This window comes from Drosophila ficusphila, unplaced genomic scaffold (genome assembly GCF_018152265.1).
Source record: "Drosophila ficusphila isolate 14025-0441.05 unplaced genomic scaffold, ASM1815226v1 contig_414, whole genome shotgun sequence".
NCBI lineage: Eukaryota > Metazoa > Arthropoda > Insecta > Diptera > Drosophilidae > Drosophila > Drosophila ficusphila.
Genome location: NW_025064328.1, coordinates 4,179,157 through 4,198,983, shown reverse-complemented (window position 1 = coordinate 4,198,983; position 19,827 = coordinate 4,179,157). Strand labels below are relative to the sequence as shown.

Genomic DNA, 19,827 nt, shown 5'->3' with positions numbered 1-19,827 from the left:
CGTTAATAAGTTCGGCCCTGGTGAACAGCTGAGCGTGTATAACAACGCACAATAACAACAAGTCTTAAAAATTATTAAATCTTTTATCTTGGCTGCTGCCAGCGAGCGTTTAATCGTAGCGCCCGACTCCAAAATCCCCACCGAGTGCGATAAATTCAGTTGTGACCAAGAGACTGTGCGACACAGGCCGTAGAAAGCTTAATTTCCCGCTTTTCAGTCAGTGGCCTTCCTAAAAACAACAACAACTGGGCCAATAACACATCATCTATTTACTGAAAAAGCCACTTAACCCAACGAATGCAATGCGATTAACTCGCTAATCTCGGCGAAGATGCGCGGAATTGAGGGCAAAGTCGTTGTTCTAGGCTCGCGAGGTAAGAATAAACTTTAAGTTACTCATATCACAGCCGTTTTGGCTTCCATTCACAAGCCGCGATGATCCGTATAATGCAAGTAATTCCTGCAATTAACCAGTGATAAGAATAACACTCCGGGTGAGTCGATAAGCCACAGCCTTGAACTGCACTGCCCCCAATTGGGAATCCGGAATCTGCAATCTGTAATTGGGTTGATGCAGAAGAAAGGCTGAAAAGTCAGACTGTCTGGTATTGTTACGGCTTATCTGCGCGGGGATTTCGTGACTTATGAAATCTTTTAACATTTATACTTGATGCTGCCTGTGAGGTTCTAACGTAAAAATATTTTTAGCTATATTAAACAGAAATAAATGCATCAAGATATTTTAAATCCGAAAAATATATAACTTTTGTTCAGTGTAATCGGCTGTAGAATATGCAATGATAATATTTAAGTTTCCTACAAGGGCAAGTAAAGTTTACTTAGACACCTTCATATATGCATATGTATATACTAAAAACATTTAAACTGAATGCGTGTATGTGCTTTATATTTTCCAAACAAAGGCATGCATTGATAAAAATGCGGTACTTTTTCTTGGATATTTATATGTTCGTCCCGTGATCATCGGGTGATTCAGAGCATTGACTGAAAATATATAGTCAGATTCAATGGCTGATCAAGAAATAGGGGCTTTCCTGAACCGCAAAGTATATTGGAAACAAAGGTTCTCGTGGTTGGTACGCGATTTTCTTATCAGTGTTTACCACCTTTTGCAGGGTAGTGCGTCTCCAGTTTTTGTTTATTTTATTTTTTCTGCCATGATTAATCAGTGGTCAATTAATGCGTGCGCCATAGCGCGTTCACTGAATTCAAGCTGATAAGCTGTCGGGTGTTTAAACAAAATAGGGCTTACTGGTACACCGACAAATATTTATGTATTGTGTACGATTGATTGGATATTTTAAATGAAAGAAAAGTATTATATATTACAGATTATTTTTTTTCTCTACAAACAAAAAAACGAAAAAAACCTTATTATACAACATTTTATTACATTTTAATGTGGTGTATACAATAGTTTATTAATATTTTTTTTTTAATTTTAGGTGTGGGCAAAACGCGTTTGGTCATCAGGTACATAAAAAACACTCTGCACAGGAGCGAGAGCGAGGTTCCAACGATAGCCGTGTCCTTCTTCACGTGCAACATCATCCTGGACGAGGTCAAAATTAAATTGCAAGTGCGTATCTACCAGCCAACATATGTATCAGTGCACCCAACTCTTTTGGGGGGAGACAAACGCAAATGGAATTGCCTCGTAAAAAAGCCGAAGCCAAAAGCAAAGCCAAAGGCATTTGCCACTGCCCCACGCCCACTAATCCTATTTGCCGGCTGGGCTGCCGGAACGCTAATCTGGGTTTATTTTGCCACTGGCTCCGCTGCCACGGGTCCTGTTTTTGTCCGTCTCCGCCCCACTGTTTCGGTCACTTTATTTGTTTTTTTATTTTGCAATTTCTGCGTCCACTGCACTTTGTGAATTATTCGCCTTTTTTTGCTCGCTTTCTTTTTTATAGTTTATTGATAAGCTAAACGCGAGCGGCAGCAGCTTCCCCGTTGCTAAAGGGTTACCACCCATTTGGCCCTGGCTGCCATATTTACTCTTCGGTGATTCCGATTTTATACGCTGCCATATAACATTGGCCACTGCAATAACTACGCAGGCTCATTTTTACAACATCGAACTATTATTTACCCTGAAATAATGTTTAAAAGTTAAAGAAGTTTTTCAAAGTGTTTAGTGTTTGTCATATAAATTCTGTTGTCTGTACCGTTGAGTACTTTTAAATCAGCAATTTTGTCAACACATTTTTCAAATATTGTTTACTTTAAATGCAGGGCAGTTTTGTTTTTCCCCTAGTGTGATAAATATGAGCTTCGCTAGACCAGCAGAAGCACCCGTCTGAGCACAATAAGTATGAATACATAATAGGATATAGTTTGCCGATTCCGCTTGTTAGTTTCGTATTTGGGGCCCTTTGTTTCTTTTGTGCGGTTTCGTGTGCTTCGATTTGGATTCGCCCATGAACATGTCGTTGCCCCAAAATTTTTATGAATCGCATAAAGAGGAGTCCCCTCGCAAAGACCTGAAGTACGGATTCCACATCCAATATGATTGTTATTGCTGTGGGAAAGCGCGGCCATAAAGAGCACAATTGCAGAATAAGCTCTGAATGGCTCAATTAAAGTTCAAGTGGCAAACGAACTCTAACCAGTGGTCACTTTCTCTCTTTCTCCAGATTTGGGACACAGCTGGCCAGGAGCGGTATCGGGCGGTGGCGCCCATGTATTACAGGAATGCCAACGCTGCCATTCTGGTCTTTGACCTGACGCAGTACAAAACCTTCACGGAGATAAAGTCTTGGATCCAGGAGCTGCACCGCAATGTCCAGGATCCGATGATACTGACGCTGGTGGGGAACAAGATGGATATGCAGGCTCAGCGAGCGGTTTCCCGCGAAGAGGCTTTCGTCTTTGCCACCTCCATTGGGGCCACCTACTTTGAAACCTCCACGGAAACGGATCAGGGACTCGAGCAGGTTTTCATATCCACGGCTCAGGGATTGGTTCGACTGGCGGACGAGGGCAAGAGCCCTTCGCTGCGCTCCTTCGAATCGAGCGACTCGCTGGCCTACACCAACACCAACACTGCCTTCAGTCACACGGTGGCCGCCTTGGCCAGAAGCCCGGGAAATGCCGCCTTCCGACTGCCCTATGTGGATATTGGATTGGCGGTGGAGGGAGAGGATGTGAAGACGAATGGCGTGGGACGGCTGGAAACGGCGCCGTGGAGCATCGAGCACATTGCCCTCGGCGAGGTGGAGAGGCCCAGCTGGTGCTGCTACTAAGATCTATGCGATCCCTAGGATCGATGTGAACCAATGTGATGTCAACAGAACCAGACTGCAGTTCGAATAAGGCTTTAAGGGCCAACCAGCATCGTTTAAGCAATGAACCGAACCCAACTCTAGATACGCAAAGACCAAAATCAGCCGCCACAAAAGCAAACAGCAAGCTTGGCTTGAAGCTATGTATTAATACACTGATTAGGCTAGATCCACCCAAGATCCTCTCGATCCACTGACAAGGCGCTGGGATTAACCGCTTCGCCGTAATATTAATTCTAGATCCTAAGTGTATACAGCAATTGCCGCGTGCATATTATGACTTTATATATTTCATTCGGTCTAAGCCCATTTGACTTACCAACCATAAGATTAATACACACACACAAACGCAAACACAAACACAGGGAACAACACTCACAATACACTCACTCAGAAAACATTGGAGCCGAAACACCAACTCATGTACAAAGCATTTTATACAGCATGCATATAATAAATATAAATGTAATAATGTATTCAGGGTGCTTTGTCATTTGGGGGGTCGCTACGCCCCCAGTGGCGAATCATCGGGCTAACGGCGATGCAAGTGCATTAACTTGGCCATTAACGCGGCAACTTAACGTGTAATTGGAATTTAATGCCCTCATAACAATGCCAAGGGTTACAATTGTATTGGCTTCGCCGGCACCTAATGCTTTACCATTGAGTTCGCCCCAGAAGCGTGACCTGGTATTTTTATTAACCCTTGTGCGGCACTTAGGGGGTCTAGGATGAACGTGCGATTCAGACGGAGAAAGGTTTCGGCACAAAAATCGTTAATGGAACTTTTCTTATAATTAAAAGGAAGCATTACAAACATTTCTTAAATTGCCTTTCAAGCTTATAAAAAAGTTTCTGATTATGTAATGATTAGTATTGTTCCTTATCTCATTTTAAGCATTACTAATTCCAACCCAAAATGGAGAAAAACATGAAAGGAAGCTAGCCTTGCAGCCATCACAAACTTTAATCAAAAATTGGAAAGGGATTGTATCATACAAATTGAAATAAATCAGCAAAAAAAGAATTAGAGAATTTAAATAAAAACAATTAGAGATGTACTACTTGATTCAGATCGTTATGCTGATCAAGAATATATATATATTTTATTATAATTTCTGACTGAAATTATAATACCCTTTGCAAGACTACAAAAAGTAACTTAAAAAGTTAATCTAATGTACAATCGACTTAACACGAATTGGCTTCCAAAAATAGCATCCTTGAATGTAAACATTAAAAGCGTATGACAATCTAATTGATATAAAATCAATAAAAGCCCCGAGCTGACCAAGCAAATACCGAATCCAATAATAGAATCTTTCATGGCCCCCAAACTCCGGAAACTGTGAATTGATTTCCCATCGGAAGGTTAAATTGAATGGGTAAATGTGGTCGTCAGTTGGCAAAGTGGAGGGAAGTCAAGGCTGGCAAGGCAAGTTCATAAAGCACCGAAAACAACTTTGACGATTAGCTAATATACATAACTTATGGTCAGTTGAATTCTTATGTATAAATAATATGTGCAATTTAGCGTAAGATGCCTGCAAAAAAAAAAGGCGGCGACAAAAGACACCGAAAGTCATTCAAGTGTCATCAACGCGTTTAGCAAACATCCGGCTGTTGGATGGTTCAGTTTGTGGCTCCGGATCCGGGTCCTATATAGCCAGCTGGACTTCCTGGGCCATCGGGGTTCTAGGACATAGGTTGTGGTTCAGCCAGCCCATTGATTTACCATTAGGGAATGGCAAATGAGTTGGCTCCGCACCACTCTCGTCTGTATCTGTATCTGTGTGGGTGCACTCAACCGGAAGCGATGCTCACACACACGCAGAGCGCCGGAGTGTGTGTTTGTGTGGGTGGGCAGATATATCCTTGACTTACTCCTACACACGCACAACACACCTCAACATCTTGGCTGCTTGCTAATGGTGTTTAGACGGTTTAATGATGTAGAAATGCATCAATGTAATCAAGGTAAGACAGCAACACAAGGAGCAAATGTATATATATATCGTATATGTATGTATATATATTCTGGACTGCCTGCAGGGTCTTTGTCCACACAATTCTGGCCTGTGTGCAGTGTGGTTAACCAAAGTCTCTGAAGTCCGAACAAATTGCTCACTTCACTCAGGTGCCTGTCATTCCAACTAATAGGTTCATGTGTACAATTATCCATTAGCATTCTCTGACTTTGATTGCTACCTTTCACCCTAAGTTAATTACAGATTCCTTTGACTATTCTTAGATCAGGAGTGTATTTTATTTTATGCAGAATATTTTTTGTGTTCCTAAACTTCCAGTAAAAGGCAGATATTTAATGCATAAAATAAGCTATCACGCCAAACAAAAAAAGGTGTCTAGAAAAAGCAATTACGAAATGAATTTAAATAATAAATTGCAATTTGAATATAAATTTAGACAACTATAATTTAACTGCTTTACCCCCAAATATTTATACCGATGTTATGTATACAAATCTTCTCGTTTTCCATTTAATTTACATATTTAAAGAAATATTTTTATAATTTAAGTTGTTTTTTCAGGTAAATCCCCTTTGCTCTGTTTTATTTAAAATGCCTGGCTGGAAATCTATTATTGTAGTTTTTTTGTAATCCCTTGCACATATTTTTAAAGCCCTCAACTTACTTTCCGCTGACAATTTGATCCCATTTCATATATATTATATATATATATGCAGATTTATGTTTGTTTTTAATTCCGCCCATACATATGCAGTTAGTTAGGCATCAATTGCCGATGTCGAACGGGGGCAGGTCGGAGCCATATTTTTATATGGACCATGCATATAAATCGAATTACACGACGGGCTGGCATATTTACGACCCTCTCCGCACTCACAAATCCACATGTACGAACATTTTGTCGGCGAGCGTTAGAATGTCAAATCTACTAAAGTTCTCAATGCCACATAAATTGCTGGCACATACACACAAATCAACTATGCAAACGAAGGAGTGTCCGTGTGTGTGTGTGAGTGTGTGTGAGTGTGTGCATGTGTGAGGTGTTTGTGGGGCTCCCTTTGTTCCTGCATCCTGCATCCCGTATCCGTTGCCATCGAATTTTGAATATTTATCAAGCGCCTCGGCTTCGGGCCTCAGTACGTTCACGCTTCTGATGCATACTTTATGGCGTTCGTGCGCTTGTGTGTGTGAGTATCTGTGTGAGTGGCAACTAGTTGGCATTGTTAGGGATTCAACCGAACTTCCACTGACCTGCACAGCAAATACATCATGTGCGAGTGCATTTAAGCACTCGTTTTTGTTCAGGGATAAAACACGCATATTAAATTCAAACTAAAACATTTAATTTTAAACGATTATACTCATACTTTCAAAACAAATTTTAGTTTTCTACTGTAAATATAATTACCTGTCATGAATAAAATTGCAACTAAACAGACGAATCTGATTCCAACTAAGCGCAAACTATAAAATCGTATTTAAACTATGTTTATTTTATTTTTTCTCAGAATTTCAAAACATTCAGCCACAATTGTCGCAGCACTCCCAACAAATTGATTTTCCCCACAACATTATTCGCATTATAGCATATTTTGTTAGCAATTGCGAATCAAGATAAAACAAAATTGAATTTTCAGCACTCGAAATCAAAGTGCTTTTCCGGGGGATATGTGTTTTGTTTCATGGAAATGTGTTTTTGTGATATTAAATTCCGTTTCAATTTGGTATGAAGTATTTGTCAAAAACAAAAGCGTGAATGTCATTTTGTCAATTAATTAAATGAAGAGAATATCACCATTTGCAAGTTGCTGACGGCAATTGCAGGTTCTGCAGGCAGCGTTAAAGGCAAACAGACAAGGCGAATTTATTCCTTGAGATTCCTTAAATGCCAAGATGTCGGGTTGACTTGAAAGTTGGTCGCCAGCCAGATGCTGAAAGCAATGCAGCGACATGGAAAATACCACAGCGACGAATGCACAGACACGGTGGATCCCAGGACGAAGGCACAGGATGAAGGGTGCAGGATGTAGGGTTCAGGACGCAGGACGAAGGAAGAGGGAGCGAAACTTGCTGGGGCTGAAGATGATGGCGCTGCGGGCAAGTCGTTTGAGTGGAGTGCGCTCGTCTAAGTCCCAGGCTCAAATCCCGAATGCATAGACAGCTGCTGTTGCTTTTGTGCAAGTGCACTGAAAATAACTTATTTCCATAGTTTAAAACCAGGAATAAATATAGAATGCATTTGAGTAAGTGGGAGTGTTTTAGTTGTACAGAATATTTTATACAATTTTTATTTGAATATAAAGAGCCGTTAATCACTAGATATAATATTTAAAAATTTTTAAGAGAAAAGGTTTGGTATCTATATAAAAAATTAACAATTATTTTCAGCGTAAATTGTTTAAAAAGGCAATCCCGCCGAGGGAAAGAGAATAGCTTTGGAATGGGGCTTGAAATATCCTAGACCGAGGGCACGACAAGGCAATCCGAATGCAATTTAGTGTCATTTTAATTGAGCTGCCTGGCCAATGTCTTGGGTTTCTCAACGTATTACCCCGAAAAAACTCTCTCAAGCTGTAAATTCCCCCCAGAGTGGTTTATGGCAGAGAAGGGCTTAAGCACATAAACAACCATCTCACTGTAATTTAATTGAATTTTTGCCGCAAAAGTGCAATTGAATTGTCTGCTCATAAATTTACTTCAGGTCCGCATTGACTCAAAATGAAATGGATGCGAAGTGTTGCGCTGCAGGAGCCTTAAGATTTTCACAATAATGGAATATAATTTACCAAATGGAGTTCCTGTTTGTGGAAATACTCGTATCTGTAGCTAAATTGAGTTGGGTGCGGCGGTCGCAGGTTCGTGGCAAGTCTATTTATCATAATTTGCCTGCAAATTACTTTTGGCCCCGCACAGATGATGTTGTTGCCAACTCATGTTGCCAATTTGGAGTTTCAGGTAGCTCGCCTGAAATGAGAAAGGAGCCGCAGCAAATATGGCTGCCATTAAAGAGATAAGCCCCGACACGCATATAAATGTACGCCCCCGCAGCTCGAAGGACCTCCATCTCGCCTTTGTGTGTGTGTGTGGGTGTGTGTGTGTGGGTGGCAGGCATAAGGACACAATTTGTCTAGACAAACTCTAGCTTGGTTTTGTTTTTCCACATTTTTTTTTATTTCTTTGCTCATATCTATGCTCTATCGTTACCCTGATATCATTAGCATGGCAGTTTGAATATCAGGTTAACAAGGGGAAAAAACAATTTCAATCTGAGGGCTTGATAAATGCTTTAAAAAAAAGATTTTCATTTCCCAGGCCTAGATTTTAAATATATTTATTCAGTTCTACTGCTTTTCGTGAATTTTACAGCGTAGGGATAATTTTTTATAAAAATTGTTTGTAAAATGATTTCGGAAGAGTACTAACTGTCGATATTAATTGGGATAAATTCGGTACTTTATTTTCTATTTTCCATCTATCCATTCACCCGTACTTGGTGAGCTGTCAGAAAAATTGTGAGATGTCACTGTCACACGAGTGTGAGCCTTTTTTCTGCTGTTTTGTGGTGCCAACACTCGTTCATTGTGTTTTGTGGTGTCACCTTCTATTTCGCCCATTCGGATGTTGTCCTCCGTCATCGGGGTCCTGGGATCCCTTCGCCGCTACCCGCAGGGCCATTTGCCATTTTTAATTGTTTACCTGCAAAACAATAGGCAGACAAAGCTTTTGTTTTCCTCCCCAATTCAATGCGATTCGAGAGTGCTTTGTGGAAACACAACGAAAAAAAATAAAACAAAAAATCGAGGGCGAAAATAAAAATTGGATTGCCTGCAACAGGTTTGGGGCTAAAATGGAACGCAACGAATCGAATGAAAACTGTACGCTTTAAGTTTTTTGGGGGCCAAGGACATTCGATGGGGGCCTCTTGGAATTTTCGAGTTCGCTGATTTCGGCCGGCACATCATTTGTCTGCTGACTGGGCAGCCATGAATCTGCATTTATTTTCGGGGCCACCATTCCAATTCGTTTTCCCTTCCCCGCCTTCTCAGCCCACAAAAACCCAATCGTGACTCTCGGGAGCCATGTGTGCATGAATATAATTTCGGGTTATGGCCAAAGGTTGGTTGGCATATCGGTGAACGAGGTGGAGCTATTAAAAGCCCCACCTCGACTCATTTCAGCCCAGACGATATCCTGGTACCTTAACCAACGTCTTTGTCTTCGGACTTAATGTTAATCCTGTGCTTTGCTGTTCTCGGGCCAAAAGGACGAGTCCAGCTGCTGGTCAGTGGGCGGTGCTGACGTTTGACATTGACTGGCTGATAATATAAATATCATTGTTGCTTGCACATAATTAAGTCGGACAGTCGCCGAAGCCCTTCAGTATCCGTATGTTTACAGTGGGGCAAGTGGATTACTAAATCAGTATTTATCATATAAACCAAAGTAGTAATCGAATAATCGAGTTTTTGAGGATTTAATGGAGTTAAGTACTGGAAAATTAAATCAATTATGTACTGACAATAAGTTTATTAGCATTTCAGCACTTGCAACATTTAAATTGAATAAACGTTGTGGAAAAAATATTTGGAAGCTTTTTCTAATAATCCCTCGAAACCAATTTGGGATAACAGCATTAAATAAGATGTCATAAACATTTGGCCAAATTGTATTTGCATAAAAACAAATATGCATGTGAAGCTTTATTTTGTTTCAGATTTCGCAATTTAATTCCTGCTGGCATAATTTCATGTGGTTTGTTGCAAGGTTAGTTTCGACCACAGTATTATATTTGATTGTGTTTTCAGCCGGGCTGCCACTGGCTATAAGTGTGTTTGTATGCTTTTCAGGGTGCGTATGTGTATGTGTGAGAGTGTGTATCTGGGTGTGTGGGGTCCTGCGAAATAATGCGCCTAGTGCCAGCTCCAGTTGGCAGACTGTTGGCTTTCAGCTTTGGTCGCTAATTAAGCCTGTTTATCGAAGTAACTTAGCCGTTCAACTTTCGCTCCAGAGCCTTTTACCCTCCCCGTACTAAGATGATCAGCTCAGTTTAGTTTTATTATCTAACTAAATTAGCTGTCTGCATGTGTGGTGGTGTGGGTGTGGCTGTGGGTGTGGGTGTGTGTGGGGTGTGTTTGCTTGTGTCACCACAGCTGAATTTGGCGCGCTCTTAAGTGCAACAATAAAGCGATTCTCGCAAATGCCGCAAAGCCTTCAAGTTCAGCTCTAATTGAGTAAATTATCGGGGGAAACGAAGATAGTTGGCCCTATGTGAGCAACTTTGTGGCATTGTTGTACAGATCTCATAGAAATTTACTCGTTTTTGTGGTTGACAAATGTCATCGCGTGAAAATCAGGCTTTAAAGTGGCCGGCAATGCTTGCGGTTTGCTTCGGTAATGACAATTTATTAGCCGCCAAAATTAATTAAATGTTAACGCACAGCATCAGCGATCAAACTCAGAAAACCGCGAATAAATTGCGGTTAAATAGTGAAGATTAAAAGTGTGTTTAAAGTTAAATATACAAATCTATTCTGCCGGATAAACTTCCGGATTTTTTCTGCAAGAATTTCATTGCTTTATATATATTTCTAAACTATACCTTTCGCTAAAAGTTTTCCTCCTGAATGCAGTTTATTTGCTTCATTTAACCGGTGCTGATTGCTAAACTAAATTTAACATTTGATCCGCCAACTATTTTATCCACTGAAATAAATCGCTGAAATAGCGTGATTGGAATGAAGTTGAACTGCAGCAAAATTGAATTTTTTTTGTGGAAAATTGTGGGCCATTTATATTTCTCTCATGTTTCTAAATTTGCAATTGAGTGCTAGTATCACAAAAAGGGCGTAAACATGAAAACAAAGCGCAAAAAACTAAGAATGAAACTATTTCCGCTCCATTGGCTGTCAAATATTTGCTACATTTGTTTGTCATGAAAGCGGAAGAGATATCCAAAAAGAGCCCTGAAACTCATGGCAATTGTGTAAAGATAAATGTGCGCAGCGAAGCACATGATTATTAATATTATTACAAAGGATTTTTTTGTTATGAATATCAGTCTGAATTTGCAAAAATTCATTCAGCCCATTGAACCCTACGAAAATGCTGTAAAATTTCGCCTGAACTGGGACTGAATTTTAGTCTTCTGTGAAATGTTGGGCAAACAGAAGGCCATGAATCAAGTTGAATCCACAGAACCCTCACCCCTTGGACAGTAGAGTCCTTTCACTCTTGATCTCTCACTAAATGTGATGAGCACTCTGGTTTCTGTTGTTCTTCCTGTGGATAAATGTTGGCCCTGCAATGACGAACTTGTGGGGATGGTGTCCCCCAGTTTCCCATCGTTTGTCAGATTGAACTAATGAGGTTGTAGCTCATCATTCCCCTTTCCCCTCTATTTTGACATAATCTTATGCACACAGAACCGAAGCATCAGGTGCATAAGTCACAGGGCCTTTGCAACAGCGGGGGATGGAACTATAATTAGCAATTAATGAAGCGCACAACGTAGAGATTATAAGGTAATTTCAGCATTTATAAGCCCTAATAACACCTCATTATATTTTCACTGTGGAAAATATTGAGCTGGCAAAATTAATAGGATAATAAAATTGATTTGGTTAGGGGAGGGTGGTCCCATACCGACCGGTCGTACCATACCGACCCCCCCATGTTTCTCAGAGATGGCGATGCTAGCCGAATTGTCGGTAACTTCAGTGAAAAGCTGTTATAACACAGACATTTTGGAGATAGATAGCCCCTTTGACTTATTTTGTTTCACTGCAATTTTTCCGTTTGTTTTGTTTCAACGCCTGTGATATTTATTTTTGAGCTTTACTGAACTTGAGCTTAAATTTTTTTTCTCCGCATAAAAATCGGAGAGTAAATTTTTCTGATCGTTGATAGTCCTAGCTTTCACTCACATAATTAGAATTACATCGCTCTTTGCGTCTTTAGTTAATGCCGAGCAGTTAATCAGAAAAGGTCGTGGTGGTCCGAAACCGACCGCTAGGTGATGGTCCGAAACCGACCCCCATTTATTGGCAGCGGAATATGTCATAGAGTATTTTTGAGGGAAAATATGAAAAAGTAAACAAGATTCAGTAAAGAAAAGTAACAGAACCAGCAAAAAGATCAGAAGAAAGCGAAGAGACAGTCATCAACGAGCGGCTCTCGAAAAACAACGCGAAAACAACGCGAAAACTTACTATGAGAAAGAGGACAACTCAGACTTCATCAATTGACTACAGTGCCCTTTATTTCATACATTAATTTTTATTTTCTGGAAAGAACCTTCAATATATTTCTTAATAAACGTCAAAATCATTAAATTCTATTTTATGTTATTAAATTTTTCTGTTAAGAAATAGGGGGTCGGTTTCGGACCACTACTTTTGAGTACGACCAAAAAGTAGAGTTTTATATTTGCCTGAATATCTAACGCTTCAAAGCACCTACGCACTTACTAATCATTTAGATGTATAGTAAACTGATCCCTCTACATAGTAAATTTTTGAACTGAACTGAAAAATTGATTTTTCTCACCTTTATCGCCTTTGCCTTTTAGGGGGTCGGTATGGGACCACCCTCCCCTACATATATGACATGAAAAACTGAATTGTAATTCACCTATGCAACATATATTGCCAGAACTTAACCTTTATTAATGCATTTTTATTCACTTACTCGAAGTCTGACAATATTTTACACACAGAAGACAAAAAACGAATATTTAAAACTTAAAAACATGTTGAAAACAACTGCAACACCAATGAAAACACACGTTTTCTGTTGTCGTATTTTATCTTGGCGCTTGTTAGTTTTAATGATGAGCAGTGTTTTTAATTTTTTGCGTTGCAGTCTGAAGTATCTCATTCCTGGAAATGTTTTTTAGACAGTTCCTGGTGACTGATAAGCTTATTGTTGTCCGTACAAATTCCGCTAATTGTCGGCTGATAAGCAAAGTGTCCGAGAAAGAGGAAATGCATGTAATTGATTCTGGTTCTTGGCCATAAAAGCGGGTGCTGAACCGGCGGTTCCAGCCACAGTCAAATCGAATCTCGGCCAGCTGGATGATGATGGACTTGAAAACATTTGTTCTGCTAGCCGCAGCTTTGGCCATCTTCACCTGCCACACGATCGCCCAGCCAGAAGAATCCGACGAGGATTACGAGGATTGTCCTCCCGAAAATAATACAAACAACAATAATAACAACAATAATAACAATAATAATAATGGAAATAACAAGCACGATGATAGTGATTTGTGTGCGAACTTCCAGCACATTCGCGATCTGATCGATCAGAAAAAACTGCGGGACTTGATCGAAGTGCATTATAATTGTGATAAGAAGTTCCGACGTGCCATGCGATTCTATAATACCACGGGATTTACTCGGGTCACTCAGGAATTGACGGATTCGACTGCATACCACACGGTTCTCAAGGAGTTGCAGGCAAAAAATGTGGATACCGCGGATATTGAGAGCGTTGCGGATATTTTCTACTGCATCATCCTGCCAGTTAAGAAACCTGTGAGAAATTGCAACTGCAAGGCTGTGAAGCACCATACGTTCGTGGGCGATCTGTTGAACATAATGCCCCAAAAGGCCATCCACAATTATGTGGCTGAATCACGGGCCAATCTCACAAATTTCGGAAACTTCACAAAGGCGGTCGTTTCACAGGAGTTCCAGTCCACACTGAAGGCCAATGTTGTAAGTACACCGAAATATAAATATAATTACAGCATTTAAATAAGGCGTATATTCAGAAACAAGATATTTCAAACAAAGATGCAACAATTAAAACAATATAATTTAAATATTGAACAGGATATTTAGAAATTCATATTTTTGATATCAAGAAAACATATTTATTATCTATATTGACTGTATTTTATTTCTGTTTCTCACCCAAAAATCTTTCAGAACAAGAACGAAATTGTTAAACCATTGAAGACTCTTCGCAAGAATGGCTGGGACATTCCGGTGCTGCTGCGTGCCATGTTGACCATTTTCCAGTGGTGACCGGACCACTCGTAGTTTGAGTATCCCTCTATTGTATGTAAACCCAATAAAGCAACAAGTGAAACGAGGAAAGAGCTCGGCAAGGGGTCCCCACGGTTGACACCTGTCCATTTGGGAGGTGGAGAGTGGGTGGCGCAATTACCACCCGTTGGTCTCGGCAGGACATCAGAAAAGTTTCCAGTTTTCAGGGACCTTTTCCCTTTCAGCTCGCTCCATTTGTAATTGCCATCAATTTGTAACTGCAGCGGAAGTGTCGAGGAAGGAAGGATTCCTGCTGGAGATAATCAATCCAGGTGTCCTTCACGGGCTTCTGTTCCCATTGTTCTTTTCAATTCCAGACAGCAGGCTTTTCACTTAATTTTCCTTTAAAGCTACTCGATTTTAATTTTTGGAAAACTTAAAAGTAGCCAATGCTTATTATAAGAGCTTACTTACAGTTTGCTGCGACAATAATTTAAATTTAAACAATATTTAGCATAGAGAGAGAATGTTTGCTTTAGGGAAAGCAGCTTTTTTTAATTTGTAGTATTAAACCTACAGACTCCATCATCATCCATCATGTATCCACATGATTTGTTTTTCATTTGCAGTTTCGTAAGCACTTCCCCATTAAATTAGGCTCCCTTCTGCCTCTTTGGAGTCCCAGCTGTGTGTTTGATTTGTCATCAGTCCTGCGAACGTATTTTAGCCATCGAAGGGAGTTTCTTATCCGATGGTTATCAGGATTTGTGGGCCGCTCGGCGGCACTTGGCAAACGAATTAAGACTCGTTACACTTTCATGGCTTGCGCTCAATTTGCGAGCTGCCAGCTGGCGGGGAGCTACTCCTCCTTTAGGGGGAACATCCTTCGGCGAGGACTTCTTACCTATGCGATCGTGCAATTTAAACGGCACAAATGCCTGCTCATGGCAATTGATTTATGCCTGCGACGTGACTTCATTTCGGAGCTGGATTTTTGGGGGACTGGCGGCTGCAGCACCTGTTGTCGTCGTCTTTCCTCTTATTAAATTAACAAAGTAACAACCTCACTGCTGGGTGTTTTGTGTGTGGGCCTGCCCAAATCCGATGCCATTATGCATTATAACTGTATAAACAAATCGTGTGCGTGCCACCCCCGGTAATACGTGCCTCGCACAGAAACAAAAAAAAAAAGAGAAAGGAAAAAACACTCAAATCCCCGAATCTGGTTTCTGGATTCTGGATTCTGGGTTCTGGATCCTGTGCCGTCCGCCGGCTCGTGTGTCAATCAAGTTAAATGTTAATGAATTACTCGCCATCGGTACGAGGATATGCTGACAGGACCAGGCCGAATGAGTCCGACAAGTTGTTTTTCGCCGCACACACACTTGTTTACCTATTTCTCCAGCTGCGGTTGGGCTGTCCTAGTCCTTCGATTCTCGCAGGAGTGTGGTGGCTTAAAGAGGCTTTTGGCCAAGCAAATATATGTATGGAAGAAACAAATAATGCGAAAATGAAGAGAGTCTATAGTTTTTTACTTTGCCTTTATAAGTTGAGCTTCTAGAAATTTAATTATTAACTTTGGCTAGGGTAATAACAAATTAAACATTTTCAGCATGTTTACATAAATCAAATTATTTTATATTTTATTTTTATTTATATTTTATGTATTTAAAATTTACAAAATAATTTATAATATAAAATAAGTCAAATTTTATAAGCTTTCTTTATTAAAACTATGATAAATACACATTTTTCTAGTGGCTTAACAAAATACCCAGTTAATATTTATTTCAAAACCTACACTGCTTTTTAATGGGTAACCGAGGTGTCGATCCTGCTTTTAGCCAGCTTTCACTGCCACTGCCATGGTCAAAATGAAAAGACGTTTGCCTATCCGCCCGTGAGTCCTTCTGTCTGCCTGTCTGTCCGTTCGTCCTTCTGTCGTCCTTCTGTCTGTCAGCGAACAGGGCCAAAATAAATCGTTGCATACTTACGTGCGCAAACAATTTTCGCTTTTGCCTCTTTGCCTGCGAAAATCGAGGAACGCTGGCACTACGTGTCATTGAATTCATTACGCTGTCAGCCCTCTTTTTCGGCGTATGCAGTAGATTAAACCAGCAAAAACAACAGCAAAGTTAAGCAGGGAAAAAAATTACAAAAAAAAAGAAAGAAACCTATTTGCATGCTGAAATGAAATAATTAATTAACGCTGTCGTTGCCTGAATCGTGATTTGGTTTCCAAACAGCGCGAGTGTATTTGCGATGTGTGCAAATGATCCATTCAACACCAGCCAAAAGGTCCAAAAGTATGGCGATGGTTGGTTTACTTTTTCTGCATTGCCATCTGCACATTCGACACTAATGATGATGCATGCCAGCTTCCAACTGTGAAATAAATAAGAGGCAGCGGACAAACACGGCGATTATACCATCAACAATTGCTTTAAAACTAACCAATGTAATTAAGCTCTCGGAATAAATCCAATTATAAAATCATTTTAATGAAATATTGATCTGTTAAACCGAAAACAAAAAACAGCAGCGGAAAAGGGGGAAAACTAATTAGTGAAAATGCTTCCTGCGGCAAACCAATCTGGAGTGCTTGGAAAATAATAAAGCGATTTACTTCAATTCTGAGGTGTCTTTGACGTGATAATCATCTGTTTTTATAGGATAACAATTAACTAAAATCATGAATTTGTGGTCACATACATATATTTTAATAATTAATACATATTAAAAAAAAATTGAATATCTACTGATGCAAAGCAATTATCTTGCTTTATAAATTAGTTTCCAGTAAATGTACTAATTCCAATTAATTGAAACTAATTAATGGATTTATAAGTTGAGAGCTCCTTTCATTTAAAGCGAATTTTCCTGTTAATTGTGAACAGATTATAACTGATTATACATAAACTTTCCACAGTCTCTTGGCCTTTTGCCTTAACAATCGACTGCAAATTTATCATTGTCAAGGCGACCGTGATTGAAAGGGGAATTGCTAGCAATTGTTGGCTTGATTTGTTCTCAAATTTTATTATAGTAACGAATGCTGTTCCTTCTCTGCAGTTCTGCAACAAATGCGATTTGAGTCGATTGATTTTCACTAACAGTTCGGCAGACTGCCAAGTGCAATATGCTGGGTCTTTCACAACCCAAGGAAACCAAATCGAGTTTGTAAAAGGAATTCTCTTGATTTCGGGGCCAACGGAACTTTCTTTTCTAAAGTTATTTCCTAGGTAAATTATTAAATAGTAAGATGTTTTTCTATATTTTGTTTAATGAAGAAACTGGCAAGCATCTTTGAGATGATATTACGTTTTTCTTTATGGCCATTGGCCTTTTCTGAATGAAACTTGGATCCTTCTCCTGTCCGATTTTCATTACTTTCTCGCCCTTTGTCTTGTACTATTGGGAATTTGAGCTGTTCGGAAATGTGCTAAAATAATGTGTTTCGCTGATAAAACTTTTCCCACTCAATGCGCTCATAACACTTCAGATTTATGGTCCGTGCTATCGGTGGTCCGTCGGTCTCCCTTCGGCGAATTGGGTAAGTGAAACCGCACGGGCCAATGGTCATAAATAAATGCGGAGTATCGGCTAGCAAATCTCATTACGTGGACCCCGGCCATCTTGTCCGGCGAGTGGCGATGAAAATTTCCAGCTGCGAAACCGAATCCTGCCCAGGAGCAGCTTATCGGCGGTCAGAAGAAGTGCATATCCCCCAGATAAAAAATACATTGCACTGCAAGATTTCGCAGTGGTAATTCGATCGGCTTCACACTCTTAACGAGCGTGTTTAAGTGAATTGTGCGGTTGCCAATAATGTATAAATTAATAGCCTCCCCACGAGTTCCTGGGTGAAAAGAGCAGGAAGAATGCGAACACTGAAAGGATACAGAAGTCCTTGCGAATGCTCTTCGTTGAATTGAACAACGCCAGCGAAATGTTTTCAATTTAATCAGCCGGCCAGCTGAAAGAATGAGATTTACCATTGGACAAACCGAGGTGAATCATGAATACTCTTAAACGATAAACTATGTTTAAACTGAAGGGGGAATTAAAATCCCTGGCAAAAGCATTTTTAAATTACGTGAAGTACCGGACTTCACCAAATGGAATTTTAATGCGTGTAAAATTAATTTAAAGCTCAATGCGGAATAATATCTGGCGGCAAAATGCCATCTGTTATAAAGTATGGCAGGGCTTAAATTTGCATCCGACATAATAGCCGAGTTAAATTCCATAAATGTTTAACAAGTGAAATGGCATCAATTGGCAGAGGGCCAATGCATTTTCCGCAAAAGGATCCAACATTAAATGGGAAAACGGAAGAGGAACAATGGCAAGGAAATGCGAGGAAACTATAAGTCCATTTTGAACATTGGCCCAGACATGTAGAAGTAATTATAATGGAATTGGAATCTTCTCCAAATATTCTAATTATCAGCTGGATGAACAGACACATTGGAGCATTGAAATAGTTTTTGGCCCCAGGACAGCAGTTGAAAGACGAGCTCAAGTTTGGCAACTCCGGCAGCCAGCAGGAATATTATTATTTTTTCTGTTGACTCTTATCTCGTTTCCCAACTATTTTCCCCTGGCTGTGGGAAAAGCATTTTCCCCCTTCTGTGGCCTGTGGCCTGTAAAGTAGCCATGCGGGCGTTGCTTTCCTAACCAGCGCAAATATTTTAACCTACACAGGCCAGGACAAAAAACCAGGCTAAGAGAAGGTGGTGAAAAAGGGGGCGGGACAGGGACAGGGGGCGGTGTTGGCCAAGTAAATAAATGTGCTTGAGATAAACTGGCGCTTTGTGTGTCGTTTTGGGTGCTCTGCTCCGATTTGCGCCCCCATTCTTAAAGGCCCTTAAAGTGCTCTGCATTTTTTTTAGCACTTTGCATGCAAACGTTAAAAATTCGCTGGATGCCCACGGGCTGTCGGCCCTCCAAGTTCAATATGGCCAACTCCGACCCCGGTTTTCATGGCGCTACGTGACTTTGGCACGCGTCGCGTTCCGTCTGCCGACCCACGGTCACTCGCCATTGTTGGTCATTAATTTGAAGGCAAGTGTGTTTTGGGGTTTAACCAGCGGGCGCGCGCCTTTCGTCACCAGAACCGCCGGAACCGCACACGTACATCCCCACAGTGAGTACAGTGAAGCGGCGACAGGGTGACGCAAACGGATTCGGAGCAGGAAATTATTCTTGGAATTTGGGTGGAGTTTACAATAAAGAGAAGCCATCGGATTCAAATTCCTTGGAATAGCATTATATTTTTGATTTATAATTAGATTGTTAATTACTTTATCTTCAAGATAAAAAAGGCATTCAAAGTTTGAAAGTTTTATAAATTTCCTACAAATATTAAATAAGAACAGAAGAAATAATTACTATTCAGTTGCTTGTTGTTATTAGTAGTAGAGTTCAAAGAAGTTAATTTAAAAAAGTTCATTAATTCACAGCATAAACAAAGTAAGAATCGAATACAATACTTTCTTAGGTCCCTATAAAAATCAACTCTATTTGATATTTCAAATCAAT

The 19,827-nt window shown here is 40.2% G+C and overlaps 2 protein-coding genes across 2 annotated transcripts; both read left to right on the top strand.

Annotated features, from left to right (window-relative positions):
* Window positions 1-9: 9 nt before the first annotated feature.
* LOC108087753 (ras-related protein RABF2a) lies at window positions 10-3,781 on the top strand. Its single transcript, XM_017185281.1, has 3 exons — window positions 10-374; window positions 1,467-1,600; window positions 2,658-3,781. Exons 1-3 carry the CDS (start codon window positions 332-334, stop codon window positions 3,264-3,266), a joined length of 786 nt encoding a protein of 261 aa, XP_017040770.1. The 5' UTR covers window positions 10-331; the 3' UTR covers window positions 3,267-3,781.
* A 9,565-nt stretch (window positions 3,782-13,346) lies between these two features.
* On the top strand, window positions 13,347-14,394 carry LOC108087616 (homeobox protein 6). The gene is made up of 2 exons (XM_017185058.1): window positions 13,347-14,010; window positions 14,224-14,394. The coding sequence occupies exons 1-2, from the start codon at window positions 13,366-13,368 to the stop codon at window positions 14,320-14,322; spliced, it is 744 nt and encodes a 247-aa protein (XP_017040547.1). The 5' UTR covers window positions 13,347-13,365; the 3' UTR covers window positions 14,323-14,394.
* Window positions 14,395-19,827: the final 5,433 nt, after the last annotated feature.

Bases quoted from the DNA above. Each gene is read 5' to 3' on its own strand.
- LOC108087753 (XM_017185281.1), top strand. From the start codon at position 332: ATGCGCGGAATTGAGGGCAAAGTCGTTGTTCTAGGCTCGCGAG. The intron at 375-1,466 runs GTAAGAATAAAC...TTTTAATTTTAG, and splicing joins CGTTGTTCTAGGCTCGCGAG to GTGTGGGCAAAACGCGTTTG. The intron at 1,601-2,657 runs GTGCGTATCTAC...CTCTTTCTCCAG, and splicing joins AGGTCAAAATTAAATTGCAA to ATTTGGGACACAGCTGGCCA.
- LOC108087616 (XM_017185058.1), top strand. From the start codon at position 13,366: ATGATGATGGACTTGAAAACATTTGTTCTGCTAGCCGCAGCTTTGGCC. The intron at 14,011-14,223 runs GTAAGTACACCG...AAAATCTTTCAG, and splicing joins CCACACTGAAGGCCAATGTT to AACAAGAACGAAATTGTTAA.